This window comes from Corythoichthys intestinalis, chromosome 2, assembly GCF_030265065.1.
Source record: "Corythoichthys intestinalis isolate RoL2023-P3 chromosome 2, ASM3026506v1, whole genome shotgun sequence".
In the NCBI taxonomy this organism is placed as follows: Eukaryota; Metazoa; Chordata; class Actinopteri; order Syngnathiformes; family Syngnathidae; genus Corythoichthys; species Corythoichthys intestinalis.
In genome coordinates, this window is record NC_080396.1 from 19,097,150 (window position 1) to 19,118,338 (window position 21,189).

Genomic DNA, 21,189 nt, shown 5'->3' on the forward strand with positions numbered 1-21,189 from the left:
CAGATGGATACACAAAAATCCCGGCTGATGAAAACTTGATAAATCAGCTTCTTTTTTAAGTTGGGGCACTTAAAAAATGCTCTCACACCTCCACATGCAAAGCTAAATGATATATTCATGTGCTTTTGTTTGGAAATGTAGTTCATGAATTTAAAAAAAAAAATGTTTTTTTTTAAATCATTTTTTCTCCGAAACTAGTAAAACTCTTTATACGGCTATTATACAGTAATCTCCGCTAATCCTTGAAATAAAAAAAAGTTGCTCTTTTCATATGTAACAATGAAAAATAAATGCATTGGTGCTTGGGGCTAGAATAAATATGCTTTTCACTTCCTGACAGCGTCTAAGTCAGCCTACGTGGCTTCACCTGTTTTGCACTTGCTGTAGCCCGCGTTTCACACTGGGCTGCCGCTAATGTGAAACAGCCTTTACTCTGCTGGTTGGTAACTTTTTCCCAATTCCCACTGGAATTGACGGATATATCCGTCATTCGATTTGATGGTCATTTCCACTAATGGAATTGACAGATATTTTGGTGATTGGACTTGATGGATATTTCCTTCATTGGAATTGGCAGATACTGACAAACCCTCCAGTACAACTACTTTGGTGCAGCTCGGGTGGAGATCTCCATAGAAATAGATAACAAGAAGCCTAAAAAGACTGATTTATCTCTCAATTCCATTGACATATGTATCAATCAATTCCATTGACATCTATATCCGTCAATTCGAATGACGGCTATAGCCAGCAATTCCTATGATGGCGCTACCCATCAACAGAAACGGCTATATCCTCGAATTCAAAGATGAAAATGTCCACTAATTCAATGAGCGTATACTCCAGTGGTCTTCAAACTATTCCACATAGGGCCGGTGTGGGTGCAGGATTTCACTCCAACAAAACAAGACCGCACCTTTTCACCAATCTGGTGTTTTAAAAGTGTAATCAGTTGATTGCAGTCTGGTGCTGCTTGTTTTAGTAGAAACCACATTGGTTAAAAAGTATGTGCTTGATCGGTATGAATAAAAACAGGGACCCACAGTGGCCCTCGAGGACCGGTTTGGAGACCCCTGGTATACTCAATATCAGTTAGTTCCAGTGCCATCCATATTGATCAATTCCAATGTTGGATATAACTGTCAATTCAAATAACAGGTATACAGTATAGATTTGGGCAAAAATTACCAACCACCAGCAAGGCATCTACATTTTTTCCCCACATTTCTCCACAATTTCTCCACAAATTGGATTTTCTAGTGATAGTAAAGTTGAAAATGTAATATGCGGGTTGCTTTTCTTTACAAAGCATTTTTTTTTTTTTTTTTTTTTGGGAGGGGGCGGGGGGATTTGGGGCTTGGGAAAAATGTTAACACTTTACAATAAGGGTCCCTTAATTAACATTAGGTAATACATTTTTAGATAATAACTCATGTTTAAGTAGCATGTCAATTAGTCATTAAATCCATTATCTAACATTTATTAATATATTAATTAACATGAGTTCATGCATTAAGTTAATGCATTAGTTAATGCATTTTAAGACAATAACTAATGTTTAATTAACATTACAATAATTCATATAATCCCTTATTTAACATTTAGTAATATATTAATTAACATTAGTTAATGCATTAGCATTTTTACCAAACCATTAGTTACTGTCTAGTTATGCATTATTAATGCATTAACTAATGCTTTAACTCATGTTATTTAATATATCAATAAATGTATGATAAGCAATTATATTAATTATTGTAATGTTACTTAAACATTAGTTACTGTCAAAAAATGCATGAACTAATGTTAATTAAGGGACCCTTATTGTAAAGTGTTACCGAAAAAATGCTGAAACATAACAAAAGTATTGTTGGAACATTTTGGCAACAACAAACCAATAACCAATGTCACCCATTTACTTAGTTTTGGTTTACTTTTTAGGTGGGCCATGGTTCTACGTCAACACAGGCTTTTTGTGTGTTTGTTTGTTGTTTTTGAAAGGGTGATGTTTTTACTTAACATATGTTTGTGTTTTAAAGTACATCAAATGCATTTTCAAATTTGGTTGAGTTGGGGCCAAATGGGGTTAGTGACCCACAGTGGTGTTAATAACGGCGTTAGAGTATAACAGCATTACTAATGGCGTTATATTTTCAGCAGTGAGTAATCTAATTACTTTTGCCATGTTTGCAACGCCGTTACCGTTACTAAGGCATGTGAAGCGACGCGTTGGCGGCGTTACTATTTGGTTGAATGAACCGCGAGTTGTCTGATTTTGTCACAGCTGCCTGGGAGGGAGGTAGGAGGAAAATGCGAAAATGTGACGCCGTTGCAAATGCCATGCTAGGTGGCTCGGAGCGTTAGCATAGCATTAGTGTTCTTGTTAGCACTAGCATTTAGCGTGGTGGGCGTCATTTTAAACTCTTGGGCTACTCTTTTTTGCATACAGTTCGTGGCGTCAAGGTGGGTACAATTAATTGAAAATAATATACTATTTTCCTGTTGAGTATGCATTATCATCACCAAGTTGGCGTTGTCCTAGTAGATGCTACAGTTTAATGTTTTGTTTTTTTTATTATCAAAAATAGTCACTTGCCCCAAACTTTACTTGAATGCTGTATCCATGAACCTTGTTTGATGTTTTTTAATCAAAATAACAAGAGCAAAGACAGGAGATCCGGAGCCTCACCTGCATATTGAAAAATATACAGTAGCCTATATATATATATATATATAAAGTCATGGTTCAGTACGTACCTTGGTATGGAGGTCATGGTTCGGTGCGGGTTCAGTACAACAGGAAAAACAAATAGGCTTTTTTCTCACAGCATTTGAAAGTTAAAGTTTGTATACCATTACACTCTCATATAGGTGAAAATAAAAAAGTGTGACCTGTATTTTTTTTTTCAATTCATTCACTTAATATAAGCATATTTGATGTGATAGATGTTATAGAATGTTGATGTGAAAAGATGTTATATCATGTAACAACGTATAAAATGAAAAGTAACGTCAGTTACTTTGTTGAGTAGCTAATTACTCTTATAATGAGGTAACTGAGTTACTAACTCAAATGCTTTTTGAGAGAAGTAATTTGTAACTGTAACTCTTTTCTTTTTAAAAGTAAGATTGACAACACAAGTGACCCATCAGGTCAACGAGATTTAACTGTGGCGAGAAAACGTTGCTTTGTCTGACACAGTGGTTCTTATCCTGGGTTTGATCGAACCCCAGGGGTTCAGTGAGTCAGTCTAAGGGGTTCGGTGAAGGTTAAGACACGCAGGGTCCTATTTTTGGATGCTGACTAAATCTAGGCAAAGCAGTGTTTTAGACCAGGTTTTGGACTGGTTAGTCCCCAATTTGCAGGATTTATTCCAATTCTTCAACTGCTAGTCCTAGAAAAACTGGTTTGCTCAGTGGAAGGTTGACTCTCACTTGGTATGAGGATATACAACAGACCTACAGGTAATGTGCACTGCGTTTATATTAAAGATGTCCCGATTGATCGGGTTGCCGATCGATCGGGTCCGATCACATCATTTTCAAAGTATCGGAATCGGCAAAAAAATATCGGACATGCCTTTTTTAAAATATATATATATATATATATATTATTTTTTTTTTTTAAATCGTTTTCTAATTGTATTTAATGCTACAGACAAAATGTCTTACACTCATCCAGAGTAGTTTTGACTTAAAGTAGGGCTATCAAATTTATTGCGTTAACAGCGGTAATTATTTTTTTTAATTAATCACGTTAAGTAATTAACGCATGCGCTGCACGACCCACTCACGCATTGTCGCGTTCAATCTATAAAGACGCCGTTTTACCTATAGATACCGCTAAAAGGCAGCGTATAATGAGTAGAGAGAATTTTAACAGCCTTTGGAGCCATTTTCTATGTGACTAAAGCCTTACAATACCTCTCTCAGCAATTAAAAATAACGTGGGAGGCAATGTGGGAAGAAAGGTAGTAGTTGGTAATTTCTTAGCACCCTATGTTCTTTTCCAACGCAGAGAAGATATATCAATTGGTGCCCCTACGCACAGTCATGGTTGCACTTCCCATCATGCATTTGGGCAGAAGTTAAATGGCTGCGGTATCATTTACTGAAAGTTCAACAAATACACTAGATGGCAATATTTAGTCACAATATACAAAGTCACATTTATCCTTTAAGAATTCTTTCTATCCATGGATCCCTCTCACAGAAAGAATGTTAATAATGTAAATGCAATCTTGAGGATTTATTGTCATAATAAACAAATACAGTACTTAGGTACTGTATGTTGAATGTACAGTATATGTTCGTCCGAGTTTTATTCATTTTTTTCTTAATGCATTGCCAAAATGTATATGATCGGGAAAAATGATCGGGAATGATTGGAATTGAATCGGGAGCAAAAAAAAAAAGCAATCGGATCGGGAAATATCGGGATCGGCAGATACTCAAACTAAAACGATCGGGATCGGATCGGGAGCAAAAAAACATGATCGGAACAACGCTAGTTTATATATATTTTTTAAAAAAACACAACAACAACATTTGCGTCACATTTTACGCCATGAAAATAGTATGTGAGGCAAGGATGTGATAGAATGAGAATGTCGACATGAAAGCAAAAATAGAAAAAATGTAAAATGAATAATTTCATTTTCTAATGTGCAAATCAAAAGGCAAAATTATTTTAATGTAAATTCACACTTTTTATTGGATTTGGGAGAAGATTCATGTTTATTTTTTCTTAACATAATTGTGTACAAATTTGGCAATCATTTTGTACGTAGTTTTTCATTAAATTTGATATCATTTGAGATGTAAACATGACAGAAACCGCACGGTGAAGGTTAATGCATCCAAGCAAGTTTAATGTTTAACAATGCAAGCTCTATTCCTCCAAATTTGAATGAAAAATTGTAGGATAAGCACATTGGGCTAGTCTTGGTTTAGTGGTCTAATGATGCTGCAGGCATAAAGATAAAATCATACATTTTGAACTGTTTAAAAACATGCTGTCTAAATGAGAAGAAATTCAAATGGAAATTCACGTGGGTTTTAGCTTGTTAGCTTGGATATATCGATTTTTTGAATTTGAAGAAGAAAAAAAAAGATTTTTCTAATTCCAAAGTATTCCGTTGATGCACTTGTGAAACTCACGGGGTTGGGTACCTAGAGCATGGTTAAGAACCACTGGTCTGACAGTTGGCCTCTTTGTAAGGTGCACCACTGCCTCCCACAGGGATTTGGGGGAAAGGTTCACTCAATACCCTGGAAGGGAGGTTACACTGAAACAATTTAGACAGAAATGTTTGGGTTTTCCAGCTTTGGTGGAGTTATTTTTTTCCACACGAAGAACTGCCTTTTTGATCTGATGGTGCAGATGCCATTAAAGATTATTAGTTTTTTAACCTTAATACCTGAAATCCATCAAAATCAATGTCATATGCAATAATGTGGTCAATAATTGTGAGAACAGGGACAGTTTCTTAGCTGACGGGGGATGGGGTGGCATGAGTTTGAGGCACTGAAGGGGCGGCAGGAAATCTGTAGGATTTACAGCTTAATCTTCTTAGGCACTTCCCTGTCAGCTGAGCTGCAGACTGTGGCAGAGGGAGTGTGTGCTATCTTAGCACAGCTGTCAGGAGCTGCCTGCCACCAAATCAATACTTGTCTTTTCCTACTCTACCTCTTGCATACACACCCTTTCTCATGGCTGCAACGCATCATGTTCCATCCATGCCTCCTCATCCTCATCCTGACAGCTTCTCCTGCCGGCACTAAATCAATGAGTCCTGATTAGCAGGTTCACATGCAGGTCGTTTCACATTGCCAGAGGACACTTGTGAGGATGAACATACAGGCAGTTTTCCACCAGTGGGTGTAGGAGATGCATGTGGAAGACCATATATAAGCTAGATACATGTTGGAACTTTTTTTTGGAACGAAAAATTTTTCGGTGCTGTTTGAAATATTAGCCGCGTAGCGAAAATTCCGTTCATCTCGATACTTGAACGGTGCCGATCGGCCAAATGGTTTGGGCTGTGCGGTGCGCTGTTTTTCCCATGACAAATGAATAGAAAATTTTTGGGCAAATTTCCGGGGAAACGCAAACTTTTATGCCCCTCACGGTCCTGGAATTCTTGATGCCCAAATTATGTTAATGGCTCAAAAATTGTAGGACTTGATGCATTTTGAAATTTTTTTTTTTTTTTCCGGAAAATTGCCGTTTACGGGCGAACGGAAAATTTTTGGGGCCGTTTGAAAAATTCCTATCGTCGCACAAAAATTCTGGTTGTGTCGATACTTGAACGGTGCCGATCGGTGCAACGGTTCGGGCTGTGCGGTGCGCCGTTTTTCCCATTACAAATGAATAGAATTTTTTTGGGCAAATTTCCGGGGAAGCGCAAACTTTTATGCCACTCACGGTCCTTGAATTCTTGATGCCCAAATTATGTTATTGGGTCAAAAACTGTAGGACTTGATACAATTTGAAACTTTTTTTTTTTTTTTTCGGAAAATTGCCGTTACGGGCGAACGGAAAATTTTTCAGGGCCGTTTGAAAAATTCCCATCGTCGCGCGAAAATTCCCGTCGTGTCGATACTTGAACGGTGCCGATCGGTGCAACGGCTTGGGCTGTGCGGCGCGCCGTTTTTCCCATTACACCTGAATTGAAAATTTTGGGGCAAATTTCCAGGGAACCGCAAACTTTTATGCCCCTCTTGGTCCTGGACGTTTTGATGCCCAAATTATGCGATTTGGTCAAAAATTGTAGGACTAAATACCTTTTGAATTTTTTTTTTTTTTTTCCGGAAAATAATTGCCGTTTATGGGCGAACGGAAAATTTTTCGGAGCCATTTGAAAAATTCCCATCGTCGCGCAAAAATTTCGGTTGTTTCGATACTCGAACGGTGCCGATCGGTGCAACGGTTCGGGCTGCGCGGCGCACTGAAAAAACGCGGAGAATATGATGAAGAAGAATAATAATAGGAATCAAGTTGCAGAACAACACTATCTGGCCTTTGCCAAAAAGGCAAAGACCGAGATAAAAATATCTATTTGCTTCTCAAGTCTTAAAGTTTTGCTGTTTGAACATGTGTAGTATTATGAGAGAGCATTTGTTTGTTTGTATGTTTGTTTGATTTAGTTACTTGAGTTGTTGTTTAGATAACTGTTTGGAGTTGTGTGCAATGCACTGCAATGCAAAGTTTGACACACAGGTAAACTTGTTTAGTGTTTAATACACACAGTCACGTCTTCTGATTTTGTCAGTTGACATGTTCATGGTGTATCAGATTTCTGGCAGAACTGATGAGAGCAGTTGAGGTTAGCATGTCTTCCTTAGAGTCAGGAAGTCCTGAGTTTAAATCTTTTATGAGTTTAGCTGTCCCAAATTCATACAGGTTAATAGAAAACTCTAAATTGTACATAGCCATGACTGGGAGTTTTCATTGTTAGTGTGTATTGCGTTTCCCAATAGAACAAACCCCAAATGTCTTAGTTTCCTTATCTATGACAAATCACCTTCCTTACAAATAAAACATACAAAGAGAACCGAGTCTGTCTCCCTTATAAAGACAGTCCCGAATTCAGCAGCAGTTGAGTAGCAGCTCCACGGCCCTGTTGGGTCCTAAAAAGCTGGAGTTTCCACTAGGGGTGAAAGTAGGCCAGAACGGTCAGGAACGCAGTTCCGGTATAAGATTCAGGGCCGGAATGCTGTTCCAGTATAATATTCAGGGCCTATGCTGTTCCGGTATAAGATTCAGGGCCGGAATGCTGTTCCGGTACATGGTGCTTTGATTCCGAAAAAATGACAGCAACCGTCAAAACGCTATGTAAAAAAAAAAAAAATGCTAAGCTGCCACACATGCATTTCAGCTCCAAGAAGAAAACAATCTGCCAATATCAGATTTACATACACAAGTGTGAACAACAAGCATAATAAAGTGCTTGTGTAGCGTAATCCGTTTCCACCAATATTTATTATCTATCTTATTCCACGGACGGCATGGAGGTTTCCCCAGCTGCTGCAGTTATCGGAGTCTGACGATGATGAGTCACGTCAATGTGCGAATGGACGCAGCAAAGCAAAACGCCTGGACTCATTTATCCGTTCAACTGGCTGACATACTGACATGTGATCACCAGAAATAGTTAGCTCTGATTGGTTCAAATGTGCATGTTTTCTGGAACAGCAAAAAAAAAAAAGCTTGTTTAATTGATGCGACAAAAAGGGCAATGCAACATAAAATGGATCAAATCATTAGGAGCAACGAAAGAGTTGAGGAGGCTTATTTATCATATTTAGTTTTATTTACCCTGATGGGGCGGTTCAGAACATCTTAGATGTCAATGTGCACTTTGGACTTTGGACCTGGATTTATGTTAGGCTACATATTCATTTCCCTATGATTTAAAGAAAAAAGTCCATGTTTGAGCGATTTCACTCTGCATAATATTTGTCATTTGTTCTTATTTTTCTGAATGTATGTTACTTATATCTTTACTATTAAAAAAAAGTAAATGTTTACATTAACTTCAATTGTAATATACAGTATATTCTATGTTCTTAAGTAGTTAAAATTGAGATTTGGCATTTAGTATGTTAGGAAATGAGGGAAAATAAAAATTACGAGATAGAGGTTGGGGTTATTGCTGTTTTTGTTGACTTTTATTTTGCAAATCATTGAAAAAAATACAATTTTGAATGAATGAGTTTTTGTATGTTATAGAAATAACTTCAATTGTAATATACAGTATATTCTATGTTCTTAAGTAGTTAAAATTGAGATTTGGCATTTAGTATGTTAGGAAATGAGGGAAAATAAAAATTACGAGATAGAGGTTGGGGTTATTGCTGTTTTTGTTGACTTTTATTTTGCAAATCATTGAAAAAAAATACAATTTTGAATGAATGAGTTTTTGTATGTTATAGAAATAACTGTTCTAAAACAGTTTTCTTTGCATTTTATTAGTTTAAGAGGTTTCAACTAGCTATGTACCAGTCCACGACGTCTTGAACAAAGTCAAGTGGCTTATATTCACAAGTGAAATTTCAGATGCAGCAATTCCTGAAATTTTATAGAGGCATGGTCTTGTGGCATGCTTTTCAATACTCCTGTGAATGAGGACTGATGCTTGTCAATAGAAATCCAATAGCACAGTCAAGTGGTGGAAAGGAGGAACAGCATGCTGGCAGAAGGGGGGAAACAGGCTGTGACTTGTACAATAAATAGTGACATTCATACTTTCGGATAGTACATATAATCAACAGTACACAGTACTCCTTCATGAGGCCTCAACCTCTTGCCTTCTCTGCTCCAATGTCTCATCCAGCTTCTTGGACACCTGGCCTCAACTGTTACCAACCTTTTGCCAGTGATGTTCCGCAACCGGATAAAATGTGCTGAAAGTATGCACTGTACATACAGCAGATAATGCAGCTTTGCGCAATCCTGAGAGGTTCGAGGAGGTTTCGTTGGCTGGGTAGGATGAGGTAGAGTGCCCTGCCAAGGATACTCGGCTGAGCTTGTGGTATTTCCCACACTTCTACACAGGGGATGGAGCCTATGTTGACAATCTAGCTTGCTGACATTGCACAACAGCTTTCATTCACATCGTGTTGTTGATTCCATCCTGCTGCCGTCAAAGACAACCAGGGTCCTCTTCTTCTTCTTGGTTATATGGATGGATGGCGGTGCACCTCACTCCGATCTATAGACACTAGACTGACCAAGCCATGTGACATACTGACATACTGGAGGTCTGTCTCGGTAGCGACTCAGAATAATGTCCTTATATGTTCTTTTAAAGGCTGCTAGGGACCCCATGTTGGTCAGTGCAGGGTCAAGAGCATTCCAGAGGCGGGCCCCTATGTTAGGAATCGAAAATTATTTTAAGGTGTTTCTCACATGGCTGTATTTAAACAAATTTTTCCTTCTCAAATCATATTCGATTCCCTCGCTTGGAAGCGAATTTGTAAGTTGTGCGGAAGACAATTTTGAATGGGCCTTGTACATCATCTGGAAAGTTTTAAAGTGTATCAAATCATAAAATGTTAAAAACTTAGATTTGATGTAAAGCTCATTTGTGTGTGCTCTATATGGTGCTTTGTGGATGATCCTAATCGCTTTCTTTTGAAGGATCATCAGAGTTTTGTAGACTGAATATGATACCAAATTATTGCGGCTTCATCGACACAGCCTGAGAAACCTATAATTTAAGCATTCTGGAAGCTGATGTCAGTTGCGCGGGAAGTGGGGTGCTGAGGGTGCTGCAACACCCCCTGGTGATAGGTAGGAAAAAAATAGTATCAAGGTGCTATCGGAAACGTTAACTGTTGACAGAGCAGGCGTTAACGTGGCGCAAAAACAAATTAGCGATTTTTTTTTTCTTTACAAAAACAGCTACATTTTCTAAAACTCAATTCGAGATTGAAATGAAGATGATTATGATGATACGTTCTTTCTTCCTTTGGTGGTTTCAAAGAGGTGCGACATGCTTGCATTGTAGCCATATTATTGTTTGTTGTTGCTGTTTTAGCTGCCGCCGTGTAGAGCGCTCTTGGATATTCGTGTGCAATTTATTTTAGTGTTGTGAAAAGGGGGTGTTAAACTCAGGCTTATTGGACCTTTCAGTTTTTAAATGTGCTTGTTTGTCATTGCGCCATCTAGCTGCACTAATTTGCCTTATAGAACTGTCTTTGTAGCAGCCTAGTAGTAGTTCGTAAACTATCCAGCATGTGTGTGTACTGCCATTGTGCACGCTTTTTATAGAAAAAACACATGAGCATGAAAAATTTGGACCGAAACGGCTGTTTTTGAATGGGAAACACACAAAAAAAGATCTTCAGTGCCCCCTGCTGTGAGTGACTTTCAGCGCCTCTTGCTAATGTCAATGGTCCTGTCATTCATCAGGAAGTTGTCGTCCTTCTTGCCGTCACGGAAAAGAAAATCCTATTTACATTTAGTAAGGTTTAAAAAAAAAAAAAAAACTGCCCTTCTTGCCAGCACAGAAAAGAAAATCTTATTTACATTTGGTGAAGTTTAAAAAAAAATATATATATATAAATATCATAGCTCTCTGCCAATCTGATATGCTACTCTGTTTAGTTGAAACTCTTTTAATAACCTTCAGCACTCTTGGGCATTTATGGACTCGCTTGCAGTCTTGCACTGTATACTGATGGGCCTTACTGAAAAAGTTGAGCTTTCTCACAGAATCGTGTTATTAATCGAGTTTTGACGGTGAGACAGTGAGGAAAATAAGTATTTGAACCCCCCTGCGATTTTGAAGTTCTCCCACTTAGAAATGATGGGCGGGTTTGAAATTTTCATGGTAAGTGCTTGTTCACTGTGAGAGACAATCTAAAAAAATCCAGAAAGAGTATGATTTTTTAAAATAATTTATTTGTATTATACTGCTGCAAATAAGTATTCAATCACTTGTCCATTAGTTAGAATTGTCAGCCTCAAAGACCTGTTAGCCGCTGTTAGAGTTAAGGAAATTGCGCCATATATAACTGCATTTATTCGCATTCATTCATATTTTAATCTAAAAGTAAAAGTACTTTACATGCCCTTTCCTGTTAATGTTAACGCAGCAGAATCGACACATCCCTGTTTTGCAGGCACAGGGAAACCGTAAATTACTGAGGTTTAGTGAAATTTCAATACTTCAGCATTATTTACTTCCCTATAAGTAAGACACTCACCCGGTTAAACATAGCACAAGGGTAAGTACGCATTGTTTAGAGGAAGGGCGCTTGGGTCACAAGGGGCCACAGGTTGCGCCAAAGGCTGACCAAAGTGTCTAGGCCGGAGGTGCTGAAGAGGCCTTTTCGTCTGGACACCTGCTCTTCACGTAATCCAGACATCACATCACCCCATGTGCTTATTATGCTAATTTTCCTACGAATGGAGTATACAAGGAAAGTGCCTGGCTGGTGGGTTTACTGATACTTCTGCTTTTCTGTAATTGCTCAGACTAGAGAACTATTAGCCAGATATCTGTAACTGTTGATAGCTTTATCTCTGGAATCAATACATTCGGATCGCATTGCAACTCAAGGCCTGTGACTCTTTCTATTAGATTAGCATTCAATTATTAGAATACCTCGCTTCTGAGTAACGAACACAAGTAAAGTTAGGACAGAGGAGTAGTCCGGTGTCTTTACCCTTAACAGGGGCCCGGACCCTCCTAACAGGTAATTTTTCAAACCTAACACCGCCTTTAAAAAGTCCACTTCCACTCCACTTTTTCTCCTTAATAAGTGGAGTGGAGATGGACTTGTTGACCTGTTTGAGGCGGTTGGCTGCATATAAACACCCGTTGACCCCATACACCCCAAAGAGCTGTCCAAAGACACCAGAGACAGAATTGTAGACCTCTACAAGGCTGGAAAGAGTTATGGGCCAACTGCCAAGCAGCTTGGTGATATTAGGTCCACTGTTGGAGCAATTATTAGAAAATGGAAGAAGCTAAACATGACTGTCAATCTTCCTCGGACTGGTGCTCTATGCAAGATTTACCTCGTAGGGTCTAAATGATTCTAGGAATGGTCAGGAATCAGCCAAGAACTACATAGGAGCTGGTCAATGACCTGAAAGGAGCTGGGACCACCATTTCCAAGGTCGGTGTTGGTAATACACTAAGACGTCATGGTTTAAAATCATGCATGGCACACAATGTTCCCCTGCTTCAACCAGCACATGTCCAGGTCTGTTTGAAGTTTGCCAATGACTATTTGGATGATCCAGAGGAGTCATGGCAGAAAGTCTTGTGCGTAATTCCACTCATAGTGTTTGGAGGAAGAAAAATAATGAGTACCATCCCAAGAACACCATCCCTACTGTGAAGCATGAGGGTGGTAGCACACGTGACTAGACGACTGCACTGTGTTAGGGAGAGGATATATTGTGAGATTTTGGGGAATAACCTCCTTCCCTTAGTTAGAGCATTGAAAATGATTCGTGACTGGGTCTTCCAACATGACAATAGCCCAAAGCCATAACCAATGAGTGGCTGCGTAAAAAGCATATCAAGGTTCTGCAGGGGTCTAGCCAGTATCCAGACCTAAACCCAATACAAAATCTTTGGAGGAAGCTCAAACTCTGTGTTTCTCAGTGACAATCCAGAAACCTGATTGACCTAGGGATGATCTGTGTCAGGGGTGGGCAAACTATTCCACAAAGGGCCGCAGTGGGTGCGGGTTTTTGTTGCAACCCATTAAGAGGACACCTTTTCACCAATCTGCTGTTTTACAAGCGCAATCAGTCGATTGCAGTCAGGTGCTTCTCATTTCTGCTGAAACCTCATTAGTTAAACTCTCTGTGCTGGGTCAGTTGGAACAAAGACCAGGACCCACTGCGGCCCTCGAGGACCGGTTTGCCCACCCTTGATCTGTGTGGAGCAGTTGTTCAAAATCCCTGCTGCAGTATGTACAAACCTGGTGAAAAGTTACAGGAAACGTTTGACCTCTGTAATTGTAAACAAAGGCTACTGTACCAAATATTCACATTGATTTTCTCAAGTGTTCCAATATTTATTTGCAGAAGTATAGTACAAATAAATTGTTAATTATAAATCCTAGACTGTGATTTCTGTGATTTTTTTTTTTTTTTTTTTTTGATTGTCTCTCACAGTGGACAAGCACCTACCATGAAAATTTCAAACCCACTTATTATCAGTGGGAGACTTTGCAAAATCACAGGGTGTTCAAATACTTATTTTCCTCACTGTATATTCGGCAGCACTTATTGTTCTAGGCTAGGGATTGCCTTTTAGTGGAAATAAAAGCATGTCATGGGTCACAGGCCTTGTGCTCTGCTGGACATTGGCAATGCTATGTTGAAATTGGGAATGAAATCTACCGTGCATCTATATGAATGTTTTTGGCATAAGCGGATTTTAAGGGGGGGGGGGGCAGCCCCCCCCCCCGGTGGCCGAAAAGTGTCGTTGCATGTAACTGACTTTCCTATATATACATATAAAACTGTAAAGCAATAAAACTGCAACAAAAAAGACTGAAATGAACAAAAAAATATATTTTTATAATGGGTCAAAATTATTTTTCAAACAGATCATGTGACTAGCACCTTAGACGGTCATTTGCTTTGCATATAATTTTCATTTAAAAATATATATATATATTAGGGGAGGGCAATTTTATTTTTCAAATGATTTTTTTTCTTTGATTGAAAATATTTGAAAGAATAAATATAACTTTTTGAGAGATTGAAGGATTGAGACACAAATGTCCTACCCTTAATATGGCCCAAACACAAAAAGGATGGCTTTAATCAAAGTGTAAGTGTTCAAATGCTAATTTTTCAATCTCAAATATTATTTCGCATTCAAAAACTTTTTCTATGATTGAAATTTTTCCTTGTTTGATTGAAGTGATTTTCTTTTTAAACATATATTTTTTTAAGCAACTAATTTTTTGATTGAATAATAAAAACATAAATGTCCTAGCCAAAATGTGGCCCAAACACAAATCAACATTACTTCAATAAAAAAAAATGCTTCAATCAAAAACAAAACAAAAAAACAAACAAACAAAAAAATATATCAAAGAAAAATAAGCTTTTACATGCATTTTTGGGGAGTTTTTTGAGTTTCAAATTTATTTTTACATTCAAACACTTTTTAAAAAAAATTTTTTTCAATTGAAGTGATTTTTGTTTTGTTTCTTGGTTGAAAATATATATTTTGATTGAAGCAACTTTTTTTGACTGAACAATAAAGACACAAATCTACCTCCATTTGGCTCCGCTCAGGGGATACAATTTTTGACGGTGGTAACTACATTGGCACGGCACCCGCAGGTGTACCATATTTAATGGTTGACGATCATGGCGAAAAGTATTGCCTAAGAAGCCTTTAGAATTCCCCTCAAGAAATATGGGAAACTAAAATGCTCATTGTCAACTTGTAAGTTAATTTTATTGCTGACTCTGCGTTTCGGGGTCATCAACATGTTGTGCCCCCCCTGCCTCAAAAGTACAACTCCGCCTATGGTTTTTGGAATTTTTCGAGTCTGTCATTTTTGGAACATGAAGGCTTTTTAATTTCGTTAGCCTCGGACATGTAATCATTCTGACATTTCAGATTATGATGAACACCCAGAGATGGATTATAGCTGTGCACACTGAAAGGAAACTTGATTTTAAAGAGTGGATGTTTATTTGGAATGAACAAAGCAAGATACATTGAAGTGGCAATTTTGGCAGCGTTATAATTGAGAATAACATGCGTTATTATTATTTTTATTAATAGTAGTAGTGATTAGTATTTTCCCGATTAAAACAACAACTTTCTGGTGTGTTTTATAGAGTCAATCCGATTTCTGAACAGACATGAAACATCAGCCAAAACAAGAGTTACTATGGAAACATAAAAAGCGGCAGGTGCTTGTACTGTAAGTTGGGGGGTGGGGGAGCACCCTCAGTTTGTCTTCTTCTTGGTTTGGTTGCTCTAGGCTTTGCTTTTGTTGGCTGCATCTTGCTCTGCCACCTCTCCTCCATTGCCAAAGCGTTGATTGAGCTCAGATGTCAACACCGAGCAGCACGATTTCTGGAGCCGAGAGGAAGAATCAAAATGGTTGTTGGGTGAAGCCATTTGTTGTTACATGCAGTAAGTGTGTGTGGACTTTTCAAACCAAATTACACTTCTAGAAATATCCCAAATGGCCCTAACACAAGTTCACACACCCTTGTACTGTATGAGCACCGTATTGGCCCGAATATAAGACGGCTCTGATTATAAACGACCCCCTCTTTTTCAAGACTCAAGTTTGGAAAAAAAGACTTTTTGAACACCAAATTAATTTTTATACAGAAAATAATTACAGTACATCCGAAACAAGTGATTATAACAATATATGTGAGAGAAAACGCATGTTATTTTGCCTCATTCAAATCTTAATATCTGAACATTTAAATATGTAAACTAAAGTGCAATCACATTTGTAAATGAATGGCTTCTGGTTTTTGAAATGTAAATAAACTGATCTATTGTGATAAAACAACAAAATTGCAATAACTGCATTAACCATCAAAGTGAAGTCTAACTGTAACTGTAGTCTTGAAACAAATCTGAATAAGGAAAAACATTGCAATAAAATAATAAAAATGGGTTAAACTTGAGAGTAGCTGAGCTCTGTGATGACAGAACATCGCTTTAATGATATCTGGTGCCATCTAGCGTCGTGAATGGGTATAACGTCTAACCCGCGAATATAAGACGACCCCCACTTTTTCAGTCTTATTTCAATGCAAACAACACCGTCTTATATTCGGGCCAATACGGTATTTGTTCTGACCTTCCTCTTTGATGATTAATTGGTTATACATACAAAAAAAATGAATAAAAAATACAATGATAACATTTAGGGACCTGCTTCTTTTACAGTGCACTAGGATTGCTTTATATCTTTTTTTAAAAAGAGATATTTCAATGCAAGTGTGCAACATTTAAAGAGGATAGGAGTTGCCGCTTTGGTTGGCGGCAAATGAGATTGGTTGTGTACACTGTGCTTTTGTTTATTAATAAATATGGTAGTTTGCCCATAGCAGACCTGGCTAGCATCGACTTGTTACTGTGCTGGCCTTGTAATGATAAGTGAGGGGTGTGGTTTTAGTCAGAGACTCAGGGGGTGATTACAGAAAAGTTAACGTTCAGATTACCGTATTGGCCCGAATATAAGACGGCCCTGATTATAAGACGACCCCCTCTTTTTCAAGACTCAATATTTAAAAAATACTTTTGAACCCCAAATTAATTTTTATACAGAAAATAATTACAGTACATCTGAAACAAATGATTATAACAATATATTTGAGAGAAAAAGCATGTCATTTTGCCTCATTCAAATCTTAATATCTGAACATTTAAATATGTAAACTAAAGTGCAATCACATTCTTTAATGAATGGCAACAAAATTGCAATAACTGCAGTAACCATCAAAATGAAGTCTAACTGTAACTGTAGTGTTGAAACAAATCTGAATAAGGAAAAAACATTGCAATAAAATAATACAAACTGATTAAACTTGAGAGTAGCTGAGATCTGTGATGACAGAACATCGCTTCAATGATACCTGGCGCCATCTAGCGTCATAAATGGGTATAACATCTAGACCGCGAATATAAGAGACCCCCACTTTTTCAGTCTTATTTCAATGCAAAAAACACCGTCTTATATTCAAGCTCTAAAAAAGTGTAAGGAACAGGTTCAATTTATACCTTTTGTTCTTTTGCCCGATTGCGAGCCTTGGATAAGAGCTCGAGCAGGGCAAGAAGAAGGCCCGCGACCAGACCGAGACCGAGGAGGAGAAAGAGGCCCCGCAGGTCATGAGGCTGGAGGATTTCTGTGGTGCGAGCATCTTTGTCTCCTGCACAGCTGCTGGCCCACCACTTATTCTGCAAATAAGTCAGCTCACCAGATTCGCTCAGCTGGAGAATAGCCATGGTTAGGTTTCTGACCAATGGGGAACCTGGAGGAGAGATATGAGGCCTTTGAGTCAGTGAATTACTGGAACCTCAATGCTTATCAGTTGCTGGCACTCACCCTGACGTGCGGCGATACTATATGCTCTCATGGCAATGACTTGCTGTGAACGGATCAGTTTGCAATAGCGAGCCACAGCCAAGTCCAAGGACACTGCTTCACCAATGAAAGCAAAGTTTCCTTCCTGAGCACGGCGGACACCATCCTCCATGCTTGCCACGTAGGTCTTCTTACGCTCCATGTGCTGGTAGATGCGCCTGTACACGGCACTTTTGGAATTCTTGCACAGTAAAGAAGAGGAAACCGCATGAGTGCCTTCATGGGCGTCGCCCGACATATTTCACTGGGGCACATGTCCCAGTATTGATCTGCAGTGCCCCAGTATAAATTTCACATATTTAAAAAAATGCTTTGGAGTTTTCACCCTAAATAGCATAATCTACAGAATGTGCCTATTTAATACGGTCATATTACTCTATTCACTCCATGTACACAATTTACACATGGCACCTTAATATGGTAATTTATGACTGTAACTTTGGCTGTGATAGGTATGAGTTGATACTTCCGTGAAGCACTTTCACAATTGACTTTTATTTGTTAATATGACCAAAATGAATAGTCTCAATCTGTATGAATTAATTGCCTATCTAACAATAGGATATAACCTCTAACAATTTTGTGTGTGTGCTCTTCATAATTTCCAGCTGTTTTTCAAGCATTTTATTTTTTACTGCAATCCCTGTAATATGTAACAAGATTTTTGATATTTTTATTTCTATTTGACTCAAACAGCATTACTCCTGTAAATGGATCATAGAAAGTTATATGCTCGCAGCAAGGATAAATCAGCAAACGAGGAATGAGAGAGGTAAGCTAGGTAACCCACCTAGGCAACATAAACCACTTTTAGGTGACCACCCATAAGCGGAGTTAAAGGGGGGCCAGGCCCCTTTGGTGGCCGAAAAGTGTCATTGCATGTAATTGACTTTCCTAGATCTTGATTTGATGAGTTCTCCTGTAACATACTGTCTATAAATGTTGTAAAACACTAAAACAAACAATAAAAATGAATTAAATAAAAAAAAAGATATTCTTATAATGGATCAAAATTATTTTTCAAACAGATCATGTGACTAGTACCTTAGACACTCATTTGCTTTGCTTAGCCAAAACCACATGAGGACCGAAGAGGCAAGATGGATATACGTAATTTTTTCAAACCTAAGCTTTCAAAAGCGACATCAATTACTGAGCAAGAGCCAAAGATTGAAAATATGGATCATGAAACGCCACAGACCACCGTCAAAAAGGTGAGGGGAGTTTCAATTTGCTCCACTAAAGACGCTAATTGTACAACAGCGCCACCACAGGTGCTTGCCAATGTAGTTACCCCCATCAAAAATTGTTTCCCCTGGCTGCGTGTGAGCACACACACACATTAGTTATCAGTGATGTCAACTTAAACAATTCAATGAAGCCAGAAAAGAACCACATTTATATATTTTGGACATCGACATTTATTAAACTGGAGAAACTCCATACGGGACTTGAATTACAGTAATAACAGTTATAGGTCATCCTACGAGTAAAACAGTAAAGCATTGCCTTATTTTACGTTCAGTACGTATTTTACATTATACGACAGAAAATGGAAGAGCCATGTTTTAAAACTTCGTCGATAACTACATCACCAAAACATGGAAATCAAGCAAATCAGTGCAGCACAGTGGCTCCGCCCAGGGGATAAAATCTTTGACGGGGGTAACTACATTGGCACAACACCGGCATGCGTACCATATTTGATGGATGACGATCTTGGCAAAAAGTATAGCTGTCCTAAGTCGCCTTATTTAGAAATCCCTCCAAGAATGATGGGAAACAAACCCTCATTTTCAATTTATTATTATAAATATTAATATGTTAGTTAATTTTATTGTTGACACTGCGTTTCAGGGTCATCAACATTTTGTGCCCCCATAGCCCCAAAAGTCAAACTTCGCCTATGTCACCACCTACCAGTTGAGAAACACTGATTAGTATCATAACAGTTACAGCAGTGGTCCCCAAACTACGGCCCACGGGCTGGATATGGCCCGCCTCCACATTTGGTCCGGCCCCCTAAACAATACCAGAGAGCATTTTGATTTTTTTTTTTTTCCTTTTCTCAATAGTGCTATTTATTTCTTGGCTTTTTTCTGTGAAGAACCCAGAGAGGTTTATTTGGTTATTATCTATTTAATTAATAGTGTTATTTATTATATTATATTATATTATATTATATTATATTATATTATATTATATTATATTATATTATATTATATTATATTATATTATATTATTTACTTTTGTTCCGTGAAGAATCCAGAAAGGCTTATTTGATTGTGGCTTTCTGAAAAACAATTTCTAAAAATTTTACATTTAGGCACTCCTGCAATTGTCACACTTTTTCTGTTACTAACTGACCCCGGCCCCTCATCAAAGAAGGGAAAAGTTATGTGGCCCTCAAAGGAAAAAGTTTGGGGACCCCTGATTTACATTTTTATATATTCCCATTTTGTCCCAGCAAAGTAGAGCAGTAGAGTGTAGGAAGAGGTGAAGGAGAGATGGAACATTATGAGCATGAGCAGAGGTGAATTGAATATTAACAAGGGATGTCCCAATTTTGATCTTGAATACTGATGGCTGAAAAGCAAACAAAAAAAATGTCACTTTTTTTTTTTTTTTTTTTTTTTTTTTTTACAGAAACTTGTATTTGGTTTAATTATATATCGTTTGAAGCGCCATTTCTGACTTTTTGTAAGAGATAAGTGCAAAAATTTTTTTTTTTTTTTTTTTTTTTTTTTTTGCTCGCTCGCAAGTGCCCCAGTATTGTATTGGATCTAGTGAAGCCTCTGCTTCAAGATCACATTATCACATGTTGTCAATGAACACAGAACACCTTAAAGAAAAGCGTAGTGGAGCCGCCATCCACTGTGCCGTATTCGATGTCATCCTGACTGACAAGGTCTTCAAAGGTTTCAATGGAGCCATGATTGTTGTTTGAGTGCAACGCTGAGTTAAAGTTGGCTAAGTAGCAAGCCAGCAGCAGAATGGCAAATAACCACCAGATGGCGCTGACTAGTTTTCCAGACACTGCTTTAGGATGAGGACCAGCACCTAAGAGCAGACACAATATTTTAGAATACAGAAAACTTATAGACTTACAGAATAATAAATAGATTGTTTATGTGTATAACATAGTTCTTTGTTCCTATCCTGCTTGAAGGCAGCAGCGATAAATTTACGTCGACGCTGCAGAGAAATAGACTCATACTTTTTTTGAATGCTTGGAATGTTAGACTTTGCAGCAGAGTGGAGAGTTGATGTGGTTAAGTTCAACCGGTTGCTAGGATACCTTGCAGAGTGAGCGCTCCTGTGATGTACCAGTAGCTGTGCAGTAAAGTGAATTGGTGCTCCTCTGTGTCAGGCTCAGTCCATTCAGTGGGACTGATTCTGTTAAAACAGTGAAACAAAGCACAAGGCAAGATTCATGTCAGGCTAAAATGTTCTAGTCACGTTTAGTTACAGGCAACACTTTTTCTTTGCTTAAAGGGATCCACGGATAGAAAGGCTTGTAGTTCTTAAAAAATAAACATTACTATGAGTTAAAATAACTTGATATTGAAACCCCTC

At 38.1% G+C, this 21,189-nt stretch overlaps 1 protein-coding gene across 1 annotated transcript in view; it reads right to left on the reverse strand.

Moving 5' to 3' along the window:
* Positions 1 to 15,169: 15,169 nt before the first annotated feature.
* Positions 15,170 to 21,189, reverse strand: part of LOC130912239 (probable glutamate receptor) — a 28,013-nt gene continuing 21,993 nt past the window's right edge. Inside the window, exons 6-10 of the mRNA XM_057830166.1 lie at positions 20,912 to 21,009; positions 20,456 to 20,673; positions 17,575 to 17,794; positions 17,250 to 17,500; positions 15,170 to 15,578 (exon numbers count right to left, since the gene is read on the reverse strand). Coding sequence (XP_057686149.1) covers positions 15,480 to 15,578; positions 17,250 to 17,500; positions 17,575 to 17,794; positions 20,456 to 20,673; positions 20,912 to 21,009 — 886 coding nt within the window. The 3' untranslated portion in view covers positions 15,170 to 15,479. The remainder of the gene's footprint in view (positions 15,579 to 17,249; positions 17,501 to 17,574; positions 17,795 to 20,455; positions 20,674 to 20,911; positions 21,010 to 21,189) is intronic.